Source organism: Theobroma cacao, chromosome 1 (genome assembly GCF_000208745.1).
Source record: "Theobroma cacao cultivar B97-61/B2 chromosome 1, Criollo_cocoa_genome_V2, whole genome shotgun sequence".
In the NCBI taxonomy this organism is placed as follows: Eukaryota; Viridiplantae; Streptophyta; class Magnoliopsida; order Malvales; family Malvaceae; genus Theobroma; species Theobroma cacao.
In genome coordinates this window covers 8,017,223-8,037,922 of record NC_030850.1, presented here as the reverse complement: position 1 = coordinate 8,037,922, position 20,700 = coordinate 8,017,223, and the positions used below count along the sequence as shown (strand labels likewise).

The window sequence follows — 20,700 nt, the reverse complement described above, 5'->3', positions numbered from 1 at the left end:
TAAGCCCTTCAAGGGCTTTTGGTTGCTATTGAAGAAAGAAAGAAAAAAAAAGGAAAAAAATAAAAGAATAAAATGACATAAAAAATTCTTATTAATAAAAAATAAAGTGCAATATAAAAATATACACTTAATTAAATAAAAAATATATGATTAAATAATATATTTAAAATATTTAATTATTATATAATTGATAAAATCATATATGCATTTTTAAATAAAAAGCATTTCAATCAACTATTAATTTTATGATAATAAAGAATAAAATATATGATTAATATCAAATACTTATAATGTAAATATTAAAATTGATTTAATTTTTTATTTTTTTAAAGAAATCTAATTATTTATTTTATTTTTTGAAAAGAAATTAATATACTTACATGTTTATTGAAATATATTATATATTATATATTTTCTTTCATATTATTATATTAATATATATTCAATACTATAAATAACAGTAAACCTTTGATGAAGCCTTTTTATAATATTTTTCAAAAAAATTAAAAGTCAAAATTTATTTATATTTTCTCATAAAATATTTTTATCATCAAATTTTTTACTATTTTAAAAAACTTAAAAAGTATAATAATAAAATTGATGCATTAAAAAATAAATATTAAATGAATTCATACTTCTTGTCGGATTATAGATTACTAGTAATCGTCGGGCCAGTCAAAACCGTGTTATTCGATACCCGATTGAAGGAGATCGGGTCTGGGTCTGGGCCGATCAAAGAATTTGGAACGACGAAAAGCAATGCCCGTTTGTCTGCGCTTAGGTCTCTCTCCAACAAAACTCTGAAAATTCGCATTCCACGGAAAAGAATTTCCATATTCCAAATTCGCTTTAGTTCCTCAAATTGAATTTTTTTTAAGGGAAAACCTCTGAATCAGGTGAAAATGATGGTGGAGGATCTGGGCGTGGAAGCCAAGGAAGCTGCGGTGCGTGAGGTGGCGAAGCTGCTTCCTCTTCCTGAGCTCTTACAATCCATTTCTACAATCAAAGCCGATTATATTACCCGTCAACAGGTGACCCACCCCCGCTTCTTTTTTCTTTTTTCTTTTCATCTCGATGATTGAGGCTTTAACTTGTGTGGAGATTCAAAGTGGGCAATTTTGTTTTTTTTTTTTTTCTATTATTAGGCAAATGATGCTCAACTCAGTACAATGGTTGCAGAGCAGGTACCTACCACAACATTTAAATTTTTTTATTGATTATGGGTTTTGTTTGGTTTTTGCTTTAGCTGCTTGTTTTTCACTGTTTGGGTTTTGTTTGATTGACTCAAAATGAGCAAATAACTGAAATGCAACCCCAATTATAATGTACTTGTTCTATATAAAAAGCTACATTTTTAATTTATTACTATTTGATTTTGTATCCAAATGTGTTTTTAGCCTTTGCTTCTGGAAGCAAGAAACAAGTAGCAAAACCAACAATCAAAGAGTACTTGATTGAATATTTGGAGCTAAGGAAGCCCTAGACTTTTATTTTAATGGTTTTTTCTTCAAAAAATACTATGGACTGCAGGTTGAGCAGGCCCAAGCTGGGCTTGAGTCGCTTGCGTTATCTCAGAAAACAATACACCAGCTGCACGAGAACTTCATTTCTATTGAGAAGTATGTTTGCTGATATTACATTGAGATGCTATCATCATTTTTTCTCTTGATTTTTTTTTGAAATCCTTTTAATAATTGGATCACCTTGTCTATCAGGTTATGTCAAGAATGCCAAAACTTAATTGAGAACCATGACCAGATAAAGCTTCTTAGCAATGCCAGGAACAACTTAAATACAACACTCAAGGTGAGTTTTCCGTCTTTTTATTAATTGAAAACCATGATCAGTGTAGCTTCTCTTGATGGTTTTAAACAAATACAAACATTAATAAATAATAATTACGCTTTGAGCACACATGTTTTAAATGCTTACATCCTTTCTGTTGCATGCCCAAAGTTTTTGTTTACCATTTAAGGGCTGTCTTATTGGGGCTGCAGCCATTCTAAATGTTGGAGCTGCAACTAGAATGCTTGCAAGTCTCGGACTTACTCTTGGAAAGAAGGATGGTAATATTGTTGGATGGAAGGCGTTAGTTATTTATGAGGTTTATTGTCAGGTTTTATAGTGAAACGTACTTCTTGTCAAGTGCAAATCTGTGGTTATGTGGCTTTAGTGCTTTTCAATGTGTTGAATACCGTTTCTTGAGTTGTGGCAGTCTTGTTTATGTCTTGATCCTTTGTAGGATGTTGAGGGTATGATGTCCATTTCAGTTGAAGCTTCCGAGGCCCGAGATTCTTTGAGCGATGATAAAGAAATTGTCAATACATATGAGGTGGAACTTTTTTCTTTATAATCGCAGTCAGCTGTAGAATCAATTTATTTTAATGTTTGAGACATTATGTATCAATGCTCTGTATTTCTCTTTTCATCCTCTATTTCTCAGAGGTTAACTGCGCTTGATGGGAAGCGGAGGTTTGCATTAGCAGCTGTGGCATCTCATAAAGAAGAGGTTGGCAGGTTAAGGTATGCATCTCCTTCAATTTCATTGCGTTAAATAAATAGTTTTTATAGCAATGCCAATATGATTGTTGGAAAATTGAAGTGGAAATATTAATCTCAATATTAGACATTAGTTCCTGCTATTATATGCCTTATCATTTTAGATGTTATGCTGATTATAGTTTAAGGAAATTGTAAAGGGAGAGGACATGGTAAAATTTGTTTCAAGCAACAAGTATATCACTGCAATGGCAGTTGTAATGTCACACCAGCCAGCTTTGATATATGGTGCTATGCATCGGAAATGGTTCCATTTCTTTTTGGTTTTAAACAAGAGTACCTAATGTTCTCCTGGACAACTAGTGCAGCTGTTCACCTGATGTTTGCTCTTAATGGGCTTGAATTAACACAATCATGCATGCTGCAATACTGGACCTAAATAATGTAATCATAGGAAGTCTTGTGTGATAAACTATATCAAATGTTTGTAATTGTAGTCTCACCTTTGTGATGTTTCTTCTGCTTCGTTTTATATTTTAAGATTTTTTGACTAATTTCTATTGGTTTCTTTAACATGGGATGTGTGTCCAGAGAATATTTTGAAGATGTTGATCGAACCTGGGAGACATTTGAGAAAACATTATGGGGTCATATTGCTAATTTCTACAAACTTTCTAAAGAAAGGTATGCTCATATGAACCTAAGGAAATTTTGAAACTGGTTTGTCTAAATTTATTCGAATATTGTCCCTAAATCCTAATTTTTTGCCATCACACTTCAGTAAGATCCCCTTAATATGGGTTTCCTGTCTACCTGTCAAACTGTGTGCATTATTTTCAACGTTACATTTTTAAATTGCTTTAGATTAGCAATTTTGTTGATTCTTGTCTCTGTTTTAACAGCTTATTATCATGACAGTAGCACTTTACTCTTTTTCTATTATGATATTTGGCAGGTTATGATAATGTTTTTTCTAATGATTACTTATAAAAAATTGAGCATAATTTTTAATGGAAGTTAGGATAAGTTCCAGAGTGAGAAGGTAGGATTATGAACAAAAATGCCTGAAAAGACATGTAATCTTCTGCTTAGGGATGATAAATATTCAATGGAGAGCTTATCCTCAGGAAAGGAAAAATATGTTGAGAACTCTAGTTATAAAGCTTGTCTAGTGGACATGGTTGCTGGGATCCCCCTGGTCTTTGCATTATTTTTATTAATTTTTGCAATCCTTTCCTACCTACCCCTCTCTTTTTGTATTCCTTAGTTTGCTTTCTATTTTGAGCTTTTGTTTAAATTCTCTACATCTGGCAATTGATTTTCTAGTCTAAGTGTTTCACTAAACCAAAAAAAAAAAATCCCTTAAAAGTTTTGCTATAAATATCCTGCATGATAAAGATTTATTTGGGAATAAGGTTTGAATATTTAAATTTGATTGGAAAACTTCATTGGTAATTTGTGCTTAACCTACTTGTTAAGCATTCAAGCTAAAACCAATTCACAATAAGTGAAGAGATGTAAATTGAAAATATGGCCTGAACAAACCCCAAACTAAATCTGTGGGATAACTGTATTTAACAACTTACATTTCATGTGTAGACTCAGTCTTTACAAATGAAACAAATGGATCTACCGCATATACAATGCATTCATAGTTACAGAAAGATTAATAACATAATAAAATAATATGGGATCTGATACCGTGTTAAGCATCTAACATAAAATCACTTAACAAAAGATTGAGAGGCTAAACTTGAATATGAGATCACAACAGACTTCAGATTTAGCTGATAACACCACTCAGTGGTACCTTTTGTGGCAAATAATTGTTAGGGATGCTTAGTTTTGTATTTGAGTGTTAGCTGTTGAACAGAGTATTTTAAGTTAATTGATTGGAAGAATGAAAGTTGTAATATTTTGGCACTTCTTAATTTTGTATGAAAGAAACGAATGAATAGAAAAAGTGAGGGAACTGAAGAAAAAAGTGGGTAGGATCCCAGGTCTAAGGTGTAAGGCTCATCAACTAGCAGCTAAGACTCAAGTGGTATGAATAATGGGAAAAATGGTGTTGAAGGTTATAATTGGTTTTGGAAGAAGGAATTCTGTCCCTCTAAAAATGTTTCTTAAGTGCCATTCCTCTGCTAAATAAGCTGCTAGCAGGTGAAAGGTGTCCAGCAAATGATGCCCCTTCTTTTAGTATCAAGCTTTTGGCTTTAGAAAAGCAATGTTGGACTTCCAAAATAACCAGACCTGTCATTAAATTTTTTTTTTTGGGGGCATTTTATAGTTTCTTCTTACATTGCATTGGTAGTCTACGAAGACTGTTTGTTACATTATATTTGGTCATTGGTGGTTTGGGGTATGATAATTAGTTAACTTTCAGCTTAAGAAAAACAGGCATGAGGGAAGGAGCCTCATGACTTTGGATGGAGTCGTATTACTTGTATCACCACTTATTTGAAAAGGATAAAATGATTAATTTCTTTATTTGTTTTTCATGCATCCTATTTTATCACTATTCTTTACGTTGGAAGTCAGAATAGAAATATATTTCTTCATCTGGACTAATTGCTTCAAATTAATATCACCCATGCTATTTGTTCTAGAGATGCTTTGACTTTTTTAGGCATATTTAACCTTAAAAGAGGTTACCACTCTTTTGTTTTATTGTTGTTTCTAGTCTCACTTTTACATTTTTACCTATTTTGCAGTCCACAAACCTTGGTTCGTGCTTTGAGGTATGCTGTTGACAAGCTTTTGGAATCATTTCTATTTTGCAGCCCATGTATTTACAAGGTCCTGGGATAAGTTTGAAAAATTTTGCATTTTAATAATGAAGTATATCGTTTCTGCTTGTACATTTTCTTTAAAATGCCTAGTAATAGTACTTGGTTTTTTTGTGGTTGGGTAATGATAAAGAGTAGCTATATTAAATTTTTGACCTCTTCTCTCTAATAAGTTTCTTTGACTTCTCTTTTAGAGTTGTTGAAATGCAAGAAATTCTTGATCAACAACTTGCTGAGGAGGCAGCTGAGGCTGAGGGAGGTGGTGCAATGGCATCTATTGCAAACCCTCGCAGAACTGGCAAGTATGTAACTGGTGTGATGTTTAATGCCATATATTTAGTTTGCCAACTATCTTTAATGCATTTTTTATAAACAATTGATGACTATATGTTAAGTTTACCCTTTATGACATTGCAGAAAATCTACCACGTCATCAGCTTCTTCTAAAAGTTTAACACAGCAGAAGTTGAAGGTTCAGGGGAAAGGCTATAAGGATAAATGCTATGAGCAAATAAGGAAAACGGTTGAAGAGCGGTTCAACAAGCTTCTGACAGAGGTACTTTTCTAATAATTTGCCGGGCACATTAGAATGGGGAATATATTTTGAAAACTTTTTAAGTTTCACATGATACTAATAGTGTTTGTTGCACCAGCTTGTCTTCGAGGACTTAAAAGCAGCTTTGGAGGAAGCTCGAATGGTATGCTAAACTGATCTCTATATATTTATTTAAACTTTTGTGTCTGATTCACTCAGGTGACTTCAAAATTGCACATTTATGGTAATTTAATGTATAGGCTTCTTAATTGTTTCATGCAGTTTGCTGTGCTGCATAGAAATTATTTAAACACTTCAACGCAGTGTTAAAGTTAAAACATTGTTAAAGAGTAAAAGAAGATAAAGTTTATCATTGGAAGGGTTTGGCGTGGAATTTAAAACTGTGCTTTGAGATAGTTTAAGGATTTCTTATCAGCATGATGTGTGGAGCTCTGACATAATGACAAAATTTTATATTACCTAGTTGCAGTGCACATAATGTAACACATAAATTGTAGAATTTGAATCATTCCATCTAATGCAAAAAAATTGGGATGATATACTGATTTAAACAGTTGCAATGGGGAATCATTACTTCCTTCAGAACAATAAAAGCATTCAAAGTGTATGATATATGGGGCACTTTTACAGTTGTCAAATGTGAGCTTACCATGATTTTTGTTAAGAAACTTGCAGGTTTATTTATTTAATGTAAATTCTATGTTTACATAACATACACAGTTTTTAGCTGAATTGCTATTTTGAAACTATAAAAACACATTTATCTAGTCACCTCCCCTTGTGTCATTTAAGTTGAAGTCAAATTTCTCTTTCAAGGGCTAATGTGGTATTACTATGTTTACGGTGGATGTAGCCATACTCTTTTTGAAAAGCTTATGCTACCCTCTCCATCTCTTGGTGCTGTTTCTAGTTTGACTTCTGTACCCTATCATGATAGGAATTCCTTCCATTTAATCCACTTTATTTATTTATTTTGTGCATGGGATCTTAAGTCTGATTGGTATTATTTTTCCCTTGTAATGTCTATAGCTGCATTTTCTGCGTTCCGACCATTTTTTTATTGATGCAATAACATTTGCTTCATACTTGATTCATTTGATTTTCTTTTTGACAATTAGATTGGAGAAGAGCTTGGAGATATTTATGATTATGTAGCTCCATGTTTTCCTCCAAGGTTTGCCCTGCTACTGACCTGCTTCTTTTTCTGAGTTCATTTGAATTGATGCCAAGCACTTAGATTATGTATCCATCTAACTCTAGATTTGAAGTTTTACATTCTGACAAGATTTTTCTTTGATATCCTTTACTTTTTGCCATTGCATTATGCTCTTTATGAGATAATTACATCTTTTACCTTGACTTTGCTTTACTCTCATCAAGTTTTCCTTGCTATGCAGAAGGATTTTTTTTTTTAATTTTTAGATTTGATGATAAACTATGGCCTGTTGTGTTGTCTTTATCGTGTTTGAAAACTTGACTCTTTGAATGAGCTCTCGTATATCAGGAGGGCTTTAACACGGAACATATGGGGTTATGCAAGTTTTAATCCTCAATAATGGATTAGTGACCAAGCAAACTTTAATTCAGGCGAATGAATAATTGGAGGGTTGAAGCTCTCTGTCAAATTTACTTCCTAGGCTTGGTTTTTAACTATTAGTGCTGGTACCAATATTTTGTCTCTTTTCTTTAACAAGTCCTCAACTCACAGAAAAAGATACAAAAGAAACCGGGTGAAATTCCCAACATAGCTGAAAGTGCCCTGTCCTCTGGACTCACTTTTCAAGTAGTATATATATGGGATGAGGTAGGACAACTCATCTTAATTATGTGACTATGTATTATACAGATTAATTCAACGAAACTTTAGGTTATAATTGTCAAAGAAGCATACTAAAAAAGATGAGTTTTTTACATACAATAAGCACGTAAATACTAGTAATTGAGTGGTTTTACCATAAAAGACATCTAGCTTTAGATTACATTTAACTCTGTTGAACCTAACATGTTTTACCTCAAAGAGATATAATGAACAAGGTATAAGCATGTCGAAGTGCCATGTTAAACATTCTATTTGTTGATATGTGGAGCTTGATATTGATCCTGGTAGTTGTTCTATCTTTTTGTACTTTGTTTTAGCTAAAGGGATACTTGCCGCTTGCATAAATTAATTTTTTACCATTTTGAATTAGTGTTGATTTTGAGTTGTTTTAAGTTCACACCATTTGGGCCTCTCATACTTCTAGGTGATAAGGAATGTTGAAATTTTAAAGCATATATTTTGCACCTGTATTGCACTTATCTCATGGTTGATATATAGACTTTTGGTTAAAACCAGCTGAACAGCTAATTCATCATAGGTGCAGAACTGCATTTGTGTGCATATGTGCATGTATGTCTATCAATTAGCATGTCAATCCTTATGCATATATACCTGGTATTACTTCATAATCATTTGCACATGCATGCAGGTGTATTTGAAATATGCCAAGCTTACTTATTAAAAAAAACAAAAAAGAATTATGCCAAGCTTGCTAGTCACATGCTGTACTACAAAGTCCTAATTTCATCATCTATGTTATCACCAATCAAATTTTTACCAATAGAGAACTTTTGATAACTTCCACTGCTGTTTGATTAGTTTACATTCCTTCTGTTTCTGCATCTTGTTTCAAGCTGAGAAAACTTATGCTTTACTCTTTGCATTTTTGATGCACTTGTGTTTATTATTGTTATTTTTCACAATCTACTCCTGCCAACTTCTCATGCTTAAGTTACATCTTCTTGTTATAAGGATTGTGTAGGCATGTTAATTCAATTCAAACAAATTTTCTGCAGTAATTATCTGTTTATGAGGTGAATATATTTTAATCATTACAGTTTATGGTTAAGTATGCATTTTTATGCTCATTGAATGGGCTTCTTATACGGATTGCTCTCCCCCATCTTTCTAGTTGGTGAAATTTCTTTCAAATTGGTATAATTGCCTTCACCTGGTTCCATTCCTCATTAACTAATAGCCAGTGACATAAGTCCAGTTCTTTCAGAATGTGGTCCAGAGAGTTTGTTCCTGTGGCTGTTATAATTTTTAACATTTGTGCTTGTATGTGACCTGATTTTGGTGTGTGGACTGTGTGGCACTGTGCTTTGAGCTTGGAAAGCCTGTTTTGTTTAATGATAATCTTCCATGAAGTGTTTTATTCCTGTCTGATGTGGTCATCCCTTCTGGCAGATATGAAATATTCCAGCTCATGGTGAATCTGTATACAGAGAGGTTTATTCAAATGCTTAGATTGCTAAGTGACAGAGCCAATGAACTAACAAACATAGAGATTCTAAAGGTATTTTCAGGATCTTTCATGGTTTCAAAGATGACATCTCAATTTACTTTGCATTTTTGTTCATTGAACTTGACCTGTGCATGTTTTTATCAGTGCATGATAGCTGATGATTATAACCCTGGAGCATGGTGAAAAGAATATTTATAGTACAAAAGAAATTGAATTTGAAGGCATGTACAATTTAACATATAAATCTGTATCTCCTATCCAAGAGTTAGCTACTGGGCTAAGTTTTCTAAGAGCAAATAGTATTGACCAACAAGTATGACTAGAGTAACTGTGTAGTTGAGTATAATTTAGGCAATTAACTTTAGGAGCAACATGAACAGAAGATATTTTCAAGTGTTTTGTCATAGAGATTATTAATTGACCTAGGAGTTAATCCACCACTTTGGTTTTGATGTCTTTGAATTTCTTTTCTTTCTGGTATTATGATTTTGTGTTACAGCACATCATTTTACAATGCGTTGCATCAGTATTTTGTTTCTATATCTTGTTTTTACTCTACTTGTGTAATTTTAATAGTTTATGGGTGTTAATGCTTGCACATAGGTAACTGGTTGGGTAGTTGAATACCAAGAAAATTTGATTGGGCTTGGTGTTGATGAGACTCTTGCTCAAGTCTGTTCTGAGAGTGGTGCCATGGATCCTCTTATGAATTCGTATGTCGAGAGAATGCAAGCTACAACGAGGGTAAAGATATACAACATTGGATATTTTTAGTATGGCTTAGATCTTTTCTGTTTCTCATTTCACTATTGCTTTCACTCTTCTTTGTCTAGAAATGGTATTTGAACATCTTGGAGGCTGACAAGGTCCAACCACCAAAGAAGACAGAAGAGGGAAAGCTATATACTCCTGCTGCGGTTGATTTATTCAGGATCCTTGGGGAGCAAGTGCAAATTGTTAGGGATAATAGTACCGATGTCATGCTTTATAGGATTGCTTTGGCAATAATTCAGGCAAGTTAGTGAAATCTGACAAAGATAATGCTATGCTTCATAAGTTGGGAATTTATGTTGGGAATCCTGAAATGTAACAAAAGGTTTTGGAACATTTCTTAGAATAATTTGAAACGTAAATCATGTAAAATCAACATTGTTGTGTTTAGTCTTTTTCCATGGTTGTATCTGTATGCTAGTACAGATTTGACTCTCTTTCAACATTATTGAAATATGTTTCTGATCTTACTTGTACTGTGTACTGTCCAAATCTGTACTTCCTTCAACCTCTTTTCTTTTTACTGTTTTGCGGCCTCCTTCCAGGCTTCTATTGAGTCTAGATGGGAGCATACCATTTTTCCTCTTTGCATTCATTTACAAGGTTTTCTTGAAACGATTTGATATTGATTGAATTGTTTTGCTTTTGGTGTTCACATCACTCAATCTATCTTCATCCTTCTTGTATTTCCTTGCCACATTTTTATTTTAGATTTCCTAGTAATTTAGCTCTGGAGGTCATATTCTGTTATTAAATTGGACTTGCAAAATATGCCTTTTCAGGTAATGATCGATTTTCAAGCAGCTGAAAGGAAGAGACTTGAAGAACCTGCTTCAGATATTGGTCTGGAACCTCTATGTGCAATGGTTTGTAAATCTTCTGGGCATTTAGCTTGTGGCCATGTCATTTGGTGCTTACTGCTTGCAAAACTTATTTACCATTGCCTTGTAATCAACTAACCCTTCCCAGATTAACAACAATTTGCGCTGCTATGACCTTGCAATGGAGCTGAGTAACAGCATTATAGAGGCTCTTCCTCAAAATTATGGTGACCAGGTTTGCTTTATCAACCTATTTTCTCCGTTTTCCTTTATTTCTTGCGATCATTTTGATAAGAATTGCAATGCTGAATAGAGACTCAGTCAAATTTTCTCATGTCATACCTAATTGCTGCTTTCTTCGAAAGTTCCTTGTACTTCTAGTGTCTGGATGAAATATTTCCATCTCTATGACTGCGTTTTGCTCGTATCTTTTTCTCTTCTTCTTTATTTACTTGAAAGAAGTTTGTTGTCATGCTCCTAAAATTTCCACTGTTTTAATGTCCCTCTCATCTTTACTCAAATTTATAGTAAATGTATTAGTGTATTGGTAATTGTTTTTCCAAATTTTTTCTTTTGTTATTGTGGAAAATAGAAAATACTTCTGATTTTTTTTTTATGAAGAGTATCTTTAGTGACAACCTATTGGAAAAGAAATTTCTCATTCAAAGTATGCAAATTTAAAATTATGAATTGCTAGTAAATATGACAGTTCATGAACTCGTAATATTCACTTTTCTTTCTTGTTTGAATGAGAATGTATGATTAAGAAAACTTTCTTTGGATAGAAAATTTTTAGTTTTGCAAATAAAGTGACAACCTATTGAACTCAAGTTTCTAATTAAAGCATGAAAAATAGTAAGTTTATATCCTTCATACAAGTATCCAGCTAACAGTCAAAATTTCTCTTCATGCTTCTCCATGCTTAATTTTTTAAATTTTACTAATAAAGAACTTGTAAATCATAGTTTAGTAGTTTGCATATATTCTAAAAAAGATATATATATTCCCACTGTTTCAAACTGAATGCCCACTTTTCAAATGGCACAAAGTTTTAAGAATGAGGTATTTTGTTTTTTACTATACAATTATTGCCTTTAAAAGTTGTAAAAGTTAGAAGGGCCCATCTGAAGTTAAGATTTCAATAAAGGGTGATAATGAAAAAGTTTTTTCCATTTTGGGAAAGTAGACAATATTTTGAAATGTTTTAAAATAGTAAGGTGCACGTATAATTTGAAATGGAAAGGGGATATTTTTCTCAATTTTTAATTTTAAATGATTTATTGTTATTTGTTATTGTTACTCTTTTAGAGAATTTCAGTCAGATATAAATATATATTGACTAGAAAATTTTCAATTATATCATTACATGATTTTTTTCTTAAAAAAATGATATTAAAAGAATTTTTTTTAAATCACACAATTTCCATGAATAGTTATCAAAACATTTACGATATTTTTTTATATACCCTTGATGTGTTGCAAAACCTGTAATAATTATTATTGATATTTACAAATATTCAATAAATATGTTAAATATATCCATAGACATTTGTCACATTTATAAAAAAGTGGATTTTTATATTCATAGTGTTAGATCTATCCATTTGTTTTGGCAAAATCTATATCCTTAATATTTGATTCCATGCTCTTAAAACCCTCTTTCATGCAAGAGCCACTTAACACCCTCTTAAAAGTAAAAACCCACTGGATCCATTTGGGTTGGCCTATTTATTCAAGAACTGGGCATATTTTCAAAGTTACTTGAAAACAGGTTCAATTTATGTGAGAAGGTTTGAACCTTTAACATCATTAATATTCCCTCAATCACTTACCGTTAAGTCAACTAAATTTGGTGCCTACCTTACACTCTTTAATGTATATCAGGATAATGTCGCATTTAGTCTTTATAGTTTAGGGAAGTGTCTAATTATTACCTGTACTGAAAAAAATGTTCAATGTGCTATCAAAACTTTAATTTCGTGTATCAATTTAACCCAATGCATAACACCATTAATGGAACATGTTGATGTGGCTTATAACCAATCAAAATGTGACATGTGGCTAGAAAAATGCCATATCACCTGATGGCATCATTTCAACTTGCACAAGTGGCTACCACTTGTGCACATATGGTTGCCATGTGTCATAAAATTATTTTTAAATTTTTATTCTTTATTTTTTTAATTTTTAAAAAAATTAAAATTTTTTAACAAATGAAGTTATGCCATGTGTCATGAATAGAAGAGTGATGTGACATTTATTTGGCCACATGACACATTTTGATTGGCTTGTGACATGCCATTAGATTTTCTTAACAAAGTTTGATGTTGGGGCATATTGATAGATAAAATAAAAATTCAAATACCACATTGAACATTTTGTAAACTATAGGGACTAAATGTAACATAATCTTATATATATGAATATATAGTTATGCACACTAAATATCGTCATATTTCATTTGGTTTACTTGAAGAAATATATTAATAATTCTGTTAGCTTTCTTAAGTGGCTGCCAATATTCCAACTGACAGAGAAAAAACTATGGACCTGTTCTAGTTTTGGAAATGATTGCTAGTTCCACTTTCACTATATATGTGATAAGGTAAATTACTAACTTAGGAAACTGTTTCTAATTTTCAGAAAACAGGACAACTATTTAAGTTGTTTTTCAACTATTTGTCTAAATTAAACCATTGTTTTCCAATGTTGTAAATGTAGTTTTTACCTTATTTTATTGAAATAGTTAGAGTAAAAGTTGAAATGAAAAATGGAAAAATTTTCCAAAATTAAAGAGGCCATAGTTTCCTTTGTCGTTTTTCTTTGCTGCTCCTCTTCTCTTTCAATACAAGTTTTCAAACTGATGCAGAGCCCTCTCAATTTTACAAGAGCTGTTCACACTGCCAACAATCAAAAGAAAACAACTCAAATTAACCCAAAAATTAGGACCAAAAAACATAAACCCATTGTTAATCAATTGTCAACAACCAACACAACTCAAATTAACTAAAAGATAGAATCAGTATTTCAAAAACTAGATAGTCAATAAAACCAGTTAGGGAGACAGGTCAGAGTTCAACCAATTGAACTGGCATTCTATGTTTTAACTTTGGTTATTTTTCCTTAAAATTTTTACTTTTTAGCAGAACCTTATTTTTGGAAGCCTTACATGTGCATCTGGAGGAAATAAAGAAAGACACACACACACACAAACGTTGAAAAAATAAACACATTTCAAGTAATATATGTTGGAATTTGAATAAATATCTTTAGGACATGTGTTAAGCAATGATTGGGGCTTAAGCTTAAAGTGAAAAATTATGTTAGGATTTGAACCTTCAAGATTAACAATGATAGTAAATTTGAACCTCCCAAGGAACTCAATGTGGTATTAGCTAGTATTAATCACATTAATTTTTGTAATATTTGGTGTTATTGCAAATTAACAATTTGGATATTTCTCAATTTCATTGCATGTCTAGGATAAATAATTAATTTGTTACTTTCAATTATTTATATTTTTGACCTTGCGAAAATTTACCTATACCCTGTAGTATTTTAATATGACACTAAAATATGCATAATACATGAATGAATAAATACTCAACTTTAATTTAAAATTTTCGACATTTACTATAAATTTCTGTCGTTTTTACTCGATCAATATCAATATTTTATACCCATGAATATCAATACAAGCAATTTAGGGGTCTTGATATGGATATCGTTATCAATATCTAACATTTCAGTCATGTGTGTTATTTTTGCCACATTAGCTTGCACATGGCTGACTAAATGGGGCTAACAGAATCTATTTGTGACTTCTCTCAATTAAATCAAATGAATGAGGAGAAATCCTCAATTGATCAATTGGAAAGGTTTATCCAGATTGCACGTCTGATGAAAGTTTTTGTCCTAAACGTAACATTTAGCCTTATCATGATTATCATAAAAAACTAATAGTAACACACATAAGTTAGTTTGTGGATTTACATTATACCATGTAAGAATAACCATAATAATAATAATAATTGGTATGTACTTGTAATTGGATTTAAATAAATTACATAAGACAAACAGGAGCAATATCTGCATATATACAAAGTAAAACACCAAATTAGCTAGGATAATTGATTCATTACTCTATGAACATGTGTTTGATGAAATTTCTTACTTTTTATAAAATGATGTGAAGATATATTTCTTTTACATTTTCATTATCATCTCATTGAAGTATGATCTTTATAAAAATTATAGTAAATAATTTATTGTAGCGTATATATATATTGATAGATAGATAGATATATATATATATATAGAGAGAGAGAGAGAGAGGCGCACATGATCTATGAAAATGTTTCCATCCTTCTTTTTGTTCTTTTTGAAGTTTTGAAATCCTATATCCTTTCCTATTCTACAGGTAAATTTTGAAGACACATGCAAAGGTTTCCTGGAGGTTGCTAAGGTATCCTGAAATTTGGATGGTTTTACCCCCTCTAACCTACCTTTTCTCTTCCCTTTCTTTTGGATTTTCAGTCTAATTTAGTACTGATAAATTTGTAGTTTTTGAGTTATTTTGGGCTTGATGTGTTGTGTGCTTCATACTTAATTGATAGTTTGAAAATTGTGGTTTATATACAGCTAATTTCCTGGGGCATTTAGTTGCTTAATATTTTTTAACATTGGTCTTCGTGCTTATTGTAAGCTCTTGGCCAGTTGATTCATTAGTTCCATATGTCTGTTCATACATAGAGAACTGAAATTTTTATGTGGTGGATGCTCAAAACTGCTTGGGGCATAGAGGACTTGTTCTTGCTGAACTATTGTGTAAATATATTAAACTTCTTTGTACTGTGCCATGAACTATAGATTTAAATCCTTTTTTCCTTGTTAATTGCATCAATGCTGAATTTTTCCTGTATATTTTTCTCAATTTGTTTGAGTGACTTTATTGTCGTAGTATTTCCTTTATCCAAAAGGAATCACATACAGGTTGTGCATTGTTAATAGGAAGCTGTACATCAAACTGTTAATGTAATCTTTGAGGATCCTGGAGTGCAAGAGTTGCTTGTAAAGCTTTATCAAAGAGGTAGAGTAACTTCAGATTCTTGTGGTACACCTTGTTAATGTTGATTCCATTGGTATTGCATGTCAAATACACTGTTGGAATCCTCAGTTCTCTCTTGTATGGTTCAAATTTCTTGCTTGGTGCAACTTTAATGATGTGTAATCATGCTTCTCCTGCAATCATTAGAGTGATGGTTAGATTAGTTTTAGCTATGTTTACTTGGACTCTGGTGAGTAGAGAACGTATACGTACTTACGGTAAATAAGGAGTCAGAGCAGTGTAGGTTTTTAGTCTCCTTCCTGGAGTATGCTATTATCATATGTATTTCTCCTCAGATATTTGGTGTTCCCCTAGCGGCATAGTCTTCACGCTTTGTTGTTGTGTTCTCAAATGACTTTTTGATCTTGTCCTGTCTGTTGCTCTGGTACTTAGATGTTTTGGGGGCATTTGTCGACTTCTCAATTTCACACATTCTCGTGTTGAAAGGTGCCCCTCAAATTGGAGAATATTCTACCTATTTTGGAAAAAAATTCTTAATGGGTCTCCACTTTTGTGAAATAATTTGGAGAACCCAAATGAATAAATTAATGTAGAAGTTTGCAGCAAGATTCCATCTTTTTTTTTTTTTCAGGAGCAGTCAACAACCCTCCCTCTTACAGTATTTATTATAACACTTTGATGGAACTATTCATTTCTATTCTTACACTTTGAGGATAATCTCTCTAAATTGGTCCCATCCAATCTATTACATATCCGATCTGGACAATTGTAGGTCTGTTATATGAGGAAGAGAAATGATCAATTCATGTGGAAAGTACTTTTGTGTTGTATTTTCTGAAATTGGATTGAGCAATATTGGCTACTAATCTGCACTATTACTACTATTTGCTCTTGGCTCAATTTCCTCTTTCAGAAGTTTATGCTACTCTTATATTATATTGTTTATACTATTTTGCAAGAGTGGTAGTTAACAAAGAAGTATTAAGTTAACTAATTTAACATGAATGGTAATCATCTAATCTAGATACCAAACATGAGAGTCTAGGCCGTATGCTCTCTTATAATTTAGCATGCACAAACTATGCCCCAAAAGAGGTGTCATCTTCAAATTTTATGAAATTTTAATTATGAACTGTACTGACTGGATTGTATGCCAAGAGGCTTACGATATTATGGTCCATTTTGGAAATCAAAATTTGGAGGGTGGGATTTGGATTTGGATTTGGATTTGGTTTTGGTTTTAAAATTTAAATACATTGTTTGAGAATGATTTTGAGAGCTGGATTTTTGTTTGTGTGAAATCCACTAGGAGCTTAAGGGGTCCAGATCTAGGATTTCAAATTATCTTTTGAGCTATGAATTTGTCATATGAACCCAAGCAAAAATGTCTCCCTTCTCAAATCTAAGATGGGTTAAAGTTTTGATTAGATCCTAGAATCATCCAAACAAAGGATTTCAAATTCATGAATTTTAAATGAAAAGAATTGATATTCTTAAAAATTTTAAAACACAAACACAAACCCAACTCCAAATTCAGCTTCCTTAACACAACCCTATTGCATTGGCTGTTCCTAAAATTTAAGGAGATTATATTTTTAGTTGTATATGTGACTTTCAGATTGTTCGTCACTCTTTCTTCACCCGTGAAAGAGAATCTTTGGGGTATCCTTTTGCTTGTAAAATAGAAGCTATTCATGCGATGACTATTTTTTCAAAGTATTAGCTAGATGAGCACCTGTTGGAGTGATTAAGAGAAGTTGTGTTCAAACTATTTTTCTATTAGTTGATCATGTTTCCAACAAAATGAGGAATAAAAGAAAGAAACAAAAGAAACTTTACTTATTCAAGGCTCTGGAATTTTCCAATATAAAGGATTGATTTGGGTCTTTTACCTTTCTATTTTTCAGAGTGGAGTGAAGGGCAGGTTACGGAGTACCTAGTTGCAACATTTGGTGACTATTTTACAGATGTTAAGATGTAAGTTATCTTTCCTTAAACTTGGGTGACAGCAAGCTTTCATTTCCATTCATAAGAAATAAAAGTAAAAAGTTCGTATTTTATAGGATCTATATAGGACTTGCATTTAGAAATTTAACCCTCCTTTTTTATCTCCCATCATTTAGAACTTCACATTGAACAGTATATGCTGAAGATTCAACATTTAATAACATGCATGATTAATTTTATTTGCTGTATGCTCCTTTTTCAGCAAAGCCCATATAACTATCAATTTTAATTGATTATTATTCCTGACATTTCAAAGTTAGAACAATAATAGCTGGATCTAGACCTGCTGATCTGGCTGTTGAGCTACTCAAATCTAAATGCTGTATCTCATCCTGAAGTTGCTTTCTACTGTATCTATCCTATGCTTTCTATTATTTAGCTGAAGTTTTCATTGGCTTTGAGACTGGTTTGGTAATCCTTTTTGGAGGCCTCTTTGGAATAAGATAGGTTTATGCAACATTTTATGCTCTGATGTATATTGATTCATCATTCACTCATCTATGTCAAGGTGAAACTGTTGTTTCTTATTGATTTAATGCTTCACGACTAAGGTACATTGAAGAACGATCTTTCAGAAGATTTGTTGAAGCATGCTTGGAGGAAACTGTGGTTGTTTATGTTGATCATCTTTTGACACAGGTTTTATTATTATGTTAAAGGAAACGTTTGATGTTTTGTTTTCTCTTTCTGGGGGATATATGCATGCATGCATCTTCCTGTAACTTCTATTCTTTTGATCATGATTGTAGAAAAATTACATCAAGGAGGAAACAATTGAACGAATGAGGCTAGATGAGGAGGTTCTTATGGACTTTTTCAGGGAGTACATTAGTGTCTCTGTAAGTGTTGCTTCTTGATTAAGGCATTCTCTCAAAATAATCATCATATCTGATGTCTTGAAACACCTTTGCATTATGGCTTGCCTTATCATTCAGTTGTTTCTGTCCAATAATTCTGCTCGCTCTTTATTCATTCTGTTTTTCTAACTTCTGCAGAAAGTCGAAAGCAGAGTTCGGATACTGAGTGATCTAAGAGAACTTGCTTCAGCTGAGAGTCTGGACACATTCACGCTAATTTATACAAATATTCTTGAGCACCAACCTGACTGCCCGGTAAACATTAATAATATTATAAGATGCTATCTAGGTTGTCCTTTCCCTCATTACATGAAAGAGTATAGAAATGTCCTATACTTGCACTGCTTCTAGTATTTGTTCTTAGGTTATATATGTTTGCAGACACCTGCATATATGTCCATGTTTCTGAATAAATATTTATGTTTTCTAATTACAGCCTGATGTTGTTGAGAAGCTTGTTGCACTGCGGGAAGGCATCCCTCGCAAGGATGCCAAGGAGGTAAATGCCACCCTTTAATTTAGTTTATCAGTTTGATAATTATATCTGAGACTTTAGGATTTGGTTTACGTAATAACAGGAAAAAAAAAAAATGAGAAAGCAAAGGTAGGAGAAAATGAGGTCAAAGGAAATGGATTAACATAATATGAAGTAATTAAAATCTGTAGAACCAGGGAGATCAAAAGTTGGCTGCCTTTTCCATTTTCACCAACTTTTGGACTGAAGTTTTTGGTGGATACAGAGAGCCAATGCCTTTTAAGATTCTTTTTATCATTTCTTTCCTCTCAACTAATCTGGAAAAGTTTTTCAAATATATATTTATTCTTCTACTACTGTTTTTTACTTTCCATTTTCTTCCCGCTGAACTTGCTAGAGTGAGAAACTCATGCTCTCCCCTTAAGGCAATTATTATTGTTATTGGAATGATGGAGCATGGGATATTTTTCACCTCTGGAGATTGACAAACTTTGGCCCCTGTTATATGAGCTTTTATTAGCGTTAATCATTCTCATTCTCTTGCTCTAATGATGTTGCTTGAGGATACTCCTGTTATAAATATATTATGTTTCCTTGGCTAACAGGTTGTGCATGAATGTAAAGAAATCTACGAGAACTCTCTTGTTGGTGGAAACCCCCCAAAGGCAGGATTTGTTTTCGCAAGGGTGAAGTGTTTATCGGCCTCTAAAGGATCTATATGGCGAAAACTGACATAGTTCAGTTGCTGTGCTTTTGATTATAGGTTTGTTGCTGTATAATTGTTTCTTTTTTTTTTTTTTTTTTGGCCTGCTAGGCTGCTATTAGTTGTAATAAATTTGCTTTTTTATATTTCTTTTAGGTATTTCCTTATGGGATGGGGGTTGACAGTGGTGGGTGGGGGGGAAATCTCATTCTTTTGTTATAAATATTTTATTTTTGGTTAGTAAAATTTTCACAAAATTATATATTCTTTGAGCTTTAGGTTCTCCAAAAATTTGCATGTTTCATAATGTTGTGTAAGAGTCAGTCTTGAGGTGGATCTGTGCAATCAATTTTGACATTCTTGCAACAATTGTTATGGATATGGATTGAAACTTTCTCAACTGGTTCAGCAAGCATAAAGTTCATCCCTAGTCTAGAGGGATGAAACAAGCATATTTTATCTTCCTGCAGGAAGCTAGTTTAGCTATCATAGTAAGCATAAGTTGTTGGATTATAAGAGATGTTGACAGCACAACTTAGTTAATTAGTCTTACCAATTATCACCAGCCATGGGAGTGGGAACAATTCTTCCTACCTCCTTTATCTATAATATTATGTTTCTCTTCATCTATGGTTGCAAACTGGTAGAGTCAAATTTTTCTCATCATCTTGTTATTCAATTTGGTTGAGATTGTGGAGCTTTCAAACTCGCTTAAACTTGTAGTTTAAACTATGTATATTAAGTTAAAATCCCACTTACGGTTTAAAAATTGACTAAAAGGATTACTCTTGATCATTCCTATCATCAAATATGATTTTATATTTTTGTAATTTTTGGAGAAGTAAAATAATAAATAAAAGAACAAAAAGC

The 20,700-nt window shown here is 32.4% G+C and overlaps 1 protein-coding gene across 3 annotated transcripts; it reads left to right on the top strand.

Annotated features, from left to right (window-relative positions):
* On the top strand, positions 644-20,226 carry LOC18611953 (exocyst complex component SEC6). 3 transcript variants are annotated; one of them, XM_018113915.1, is made up of 26 exons: positions 644-781; positions 897-1,031; positions 1,146-1,184; positions 1,531-1,619; positions 1,716-1,806; positions 2,243-2,332; positions 2,444-2,523; positions 3,091-3,183; positions 5,211-5,237; positions 5,480-5,587; positions 5,703-5,841; positions 5,939-5,983; positions 6,960-7,015; positions 9,071-9,179; positions 9,732-9,872; positions 9,962-10,141; positions 10,682-10,765; positions 10,869-10,955; positions 15,141-15,185; positions 15,731-15,809; positions 17,696-17,765; positions 18,347-18,434; positions 18,545-18,634; positions 18,791-18,907; positions 19,089-19,151; positions 19,733-20,226. In XM_018113915.1, exons 2-26 carry the CDS (start codon positions 903-905, stop codon positions 19,862-19,864), a joined length of 2,271 nt encoding a protein of 756 aa, XP_017969404.1. In that variant the 5' UTR covers positions 644-781; positions 897-902; the 3' UTR covers positions 19,865-20,226. The 3 variants fall into 3 exon arrangements, with proteins under 3 accessions (XP_017969404.1, XP_007048533.2, XP_007048532.2); XM_007048471.2 differs by having other exon boundaries at positions 644-1,031; positions 19,733-19,890; positions 19,987-20,226; XM_007048470.2 differs by having other exon boundaries at positions 644-1,031.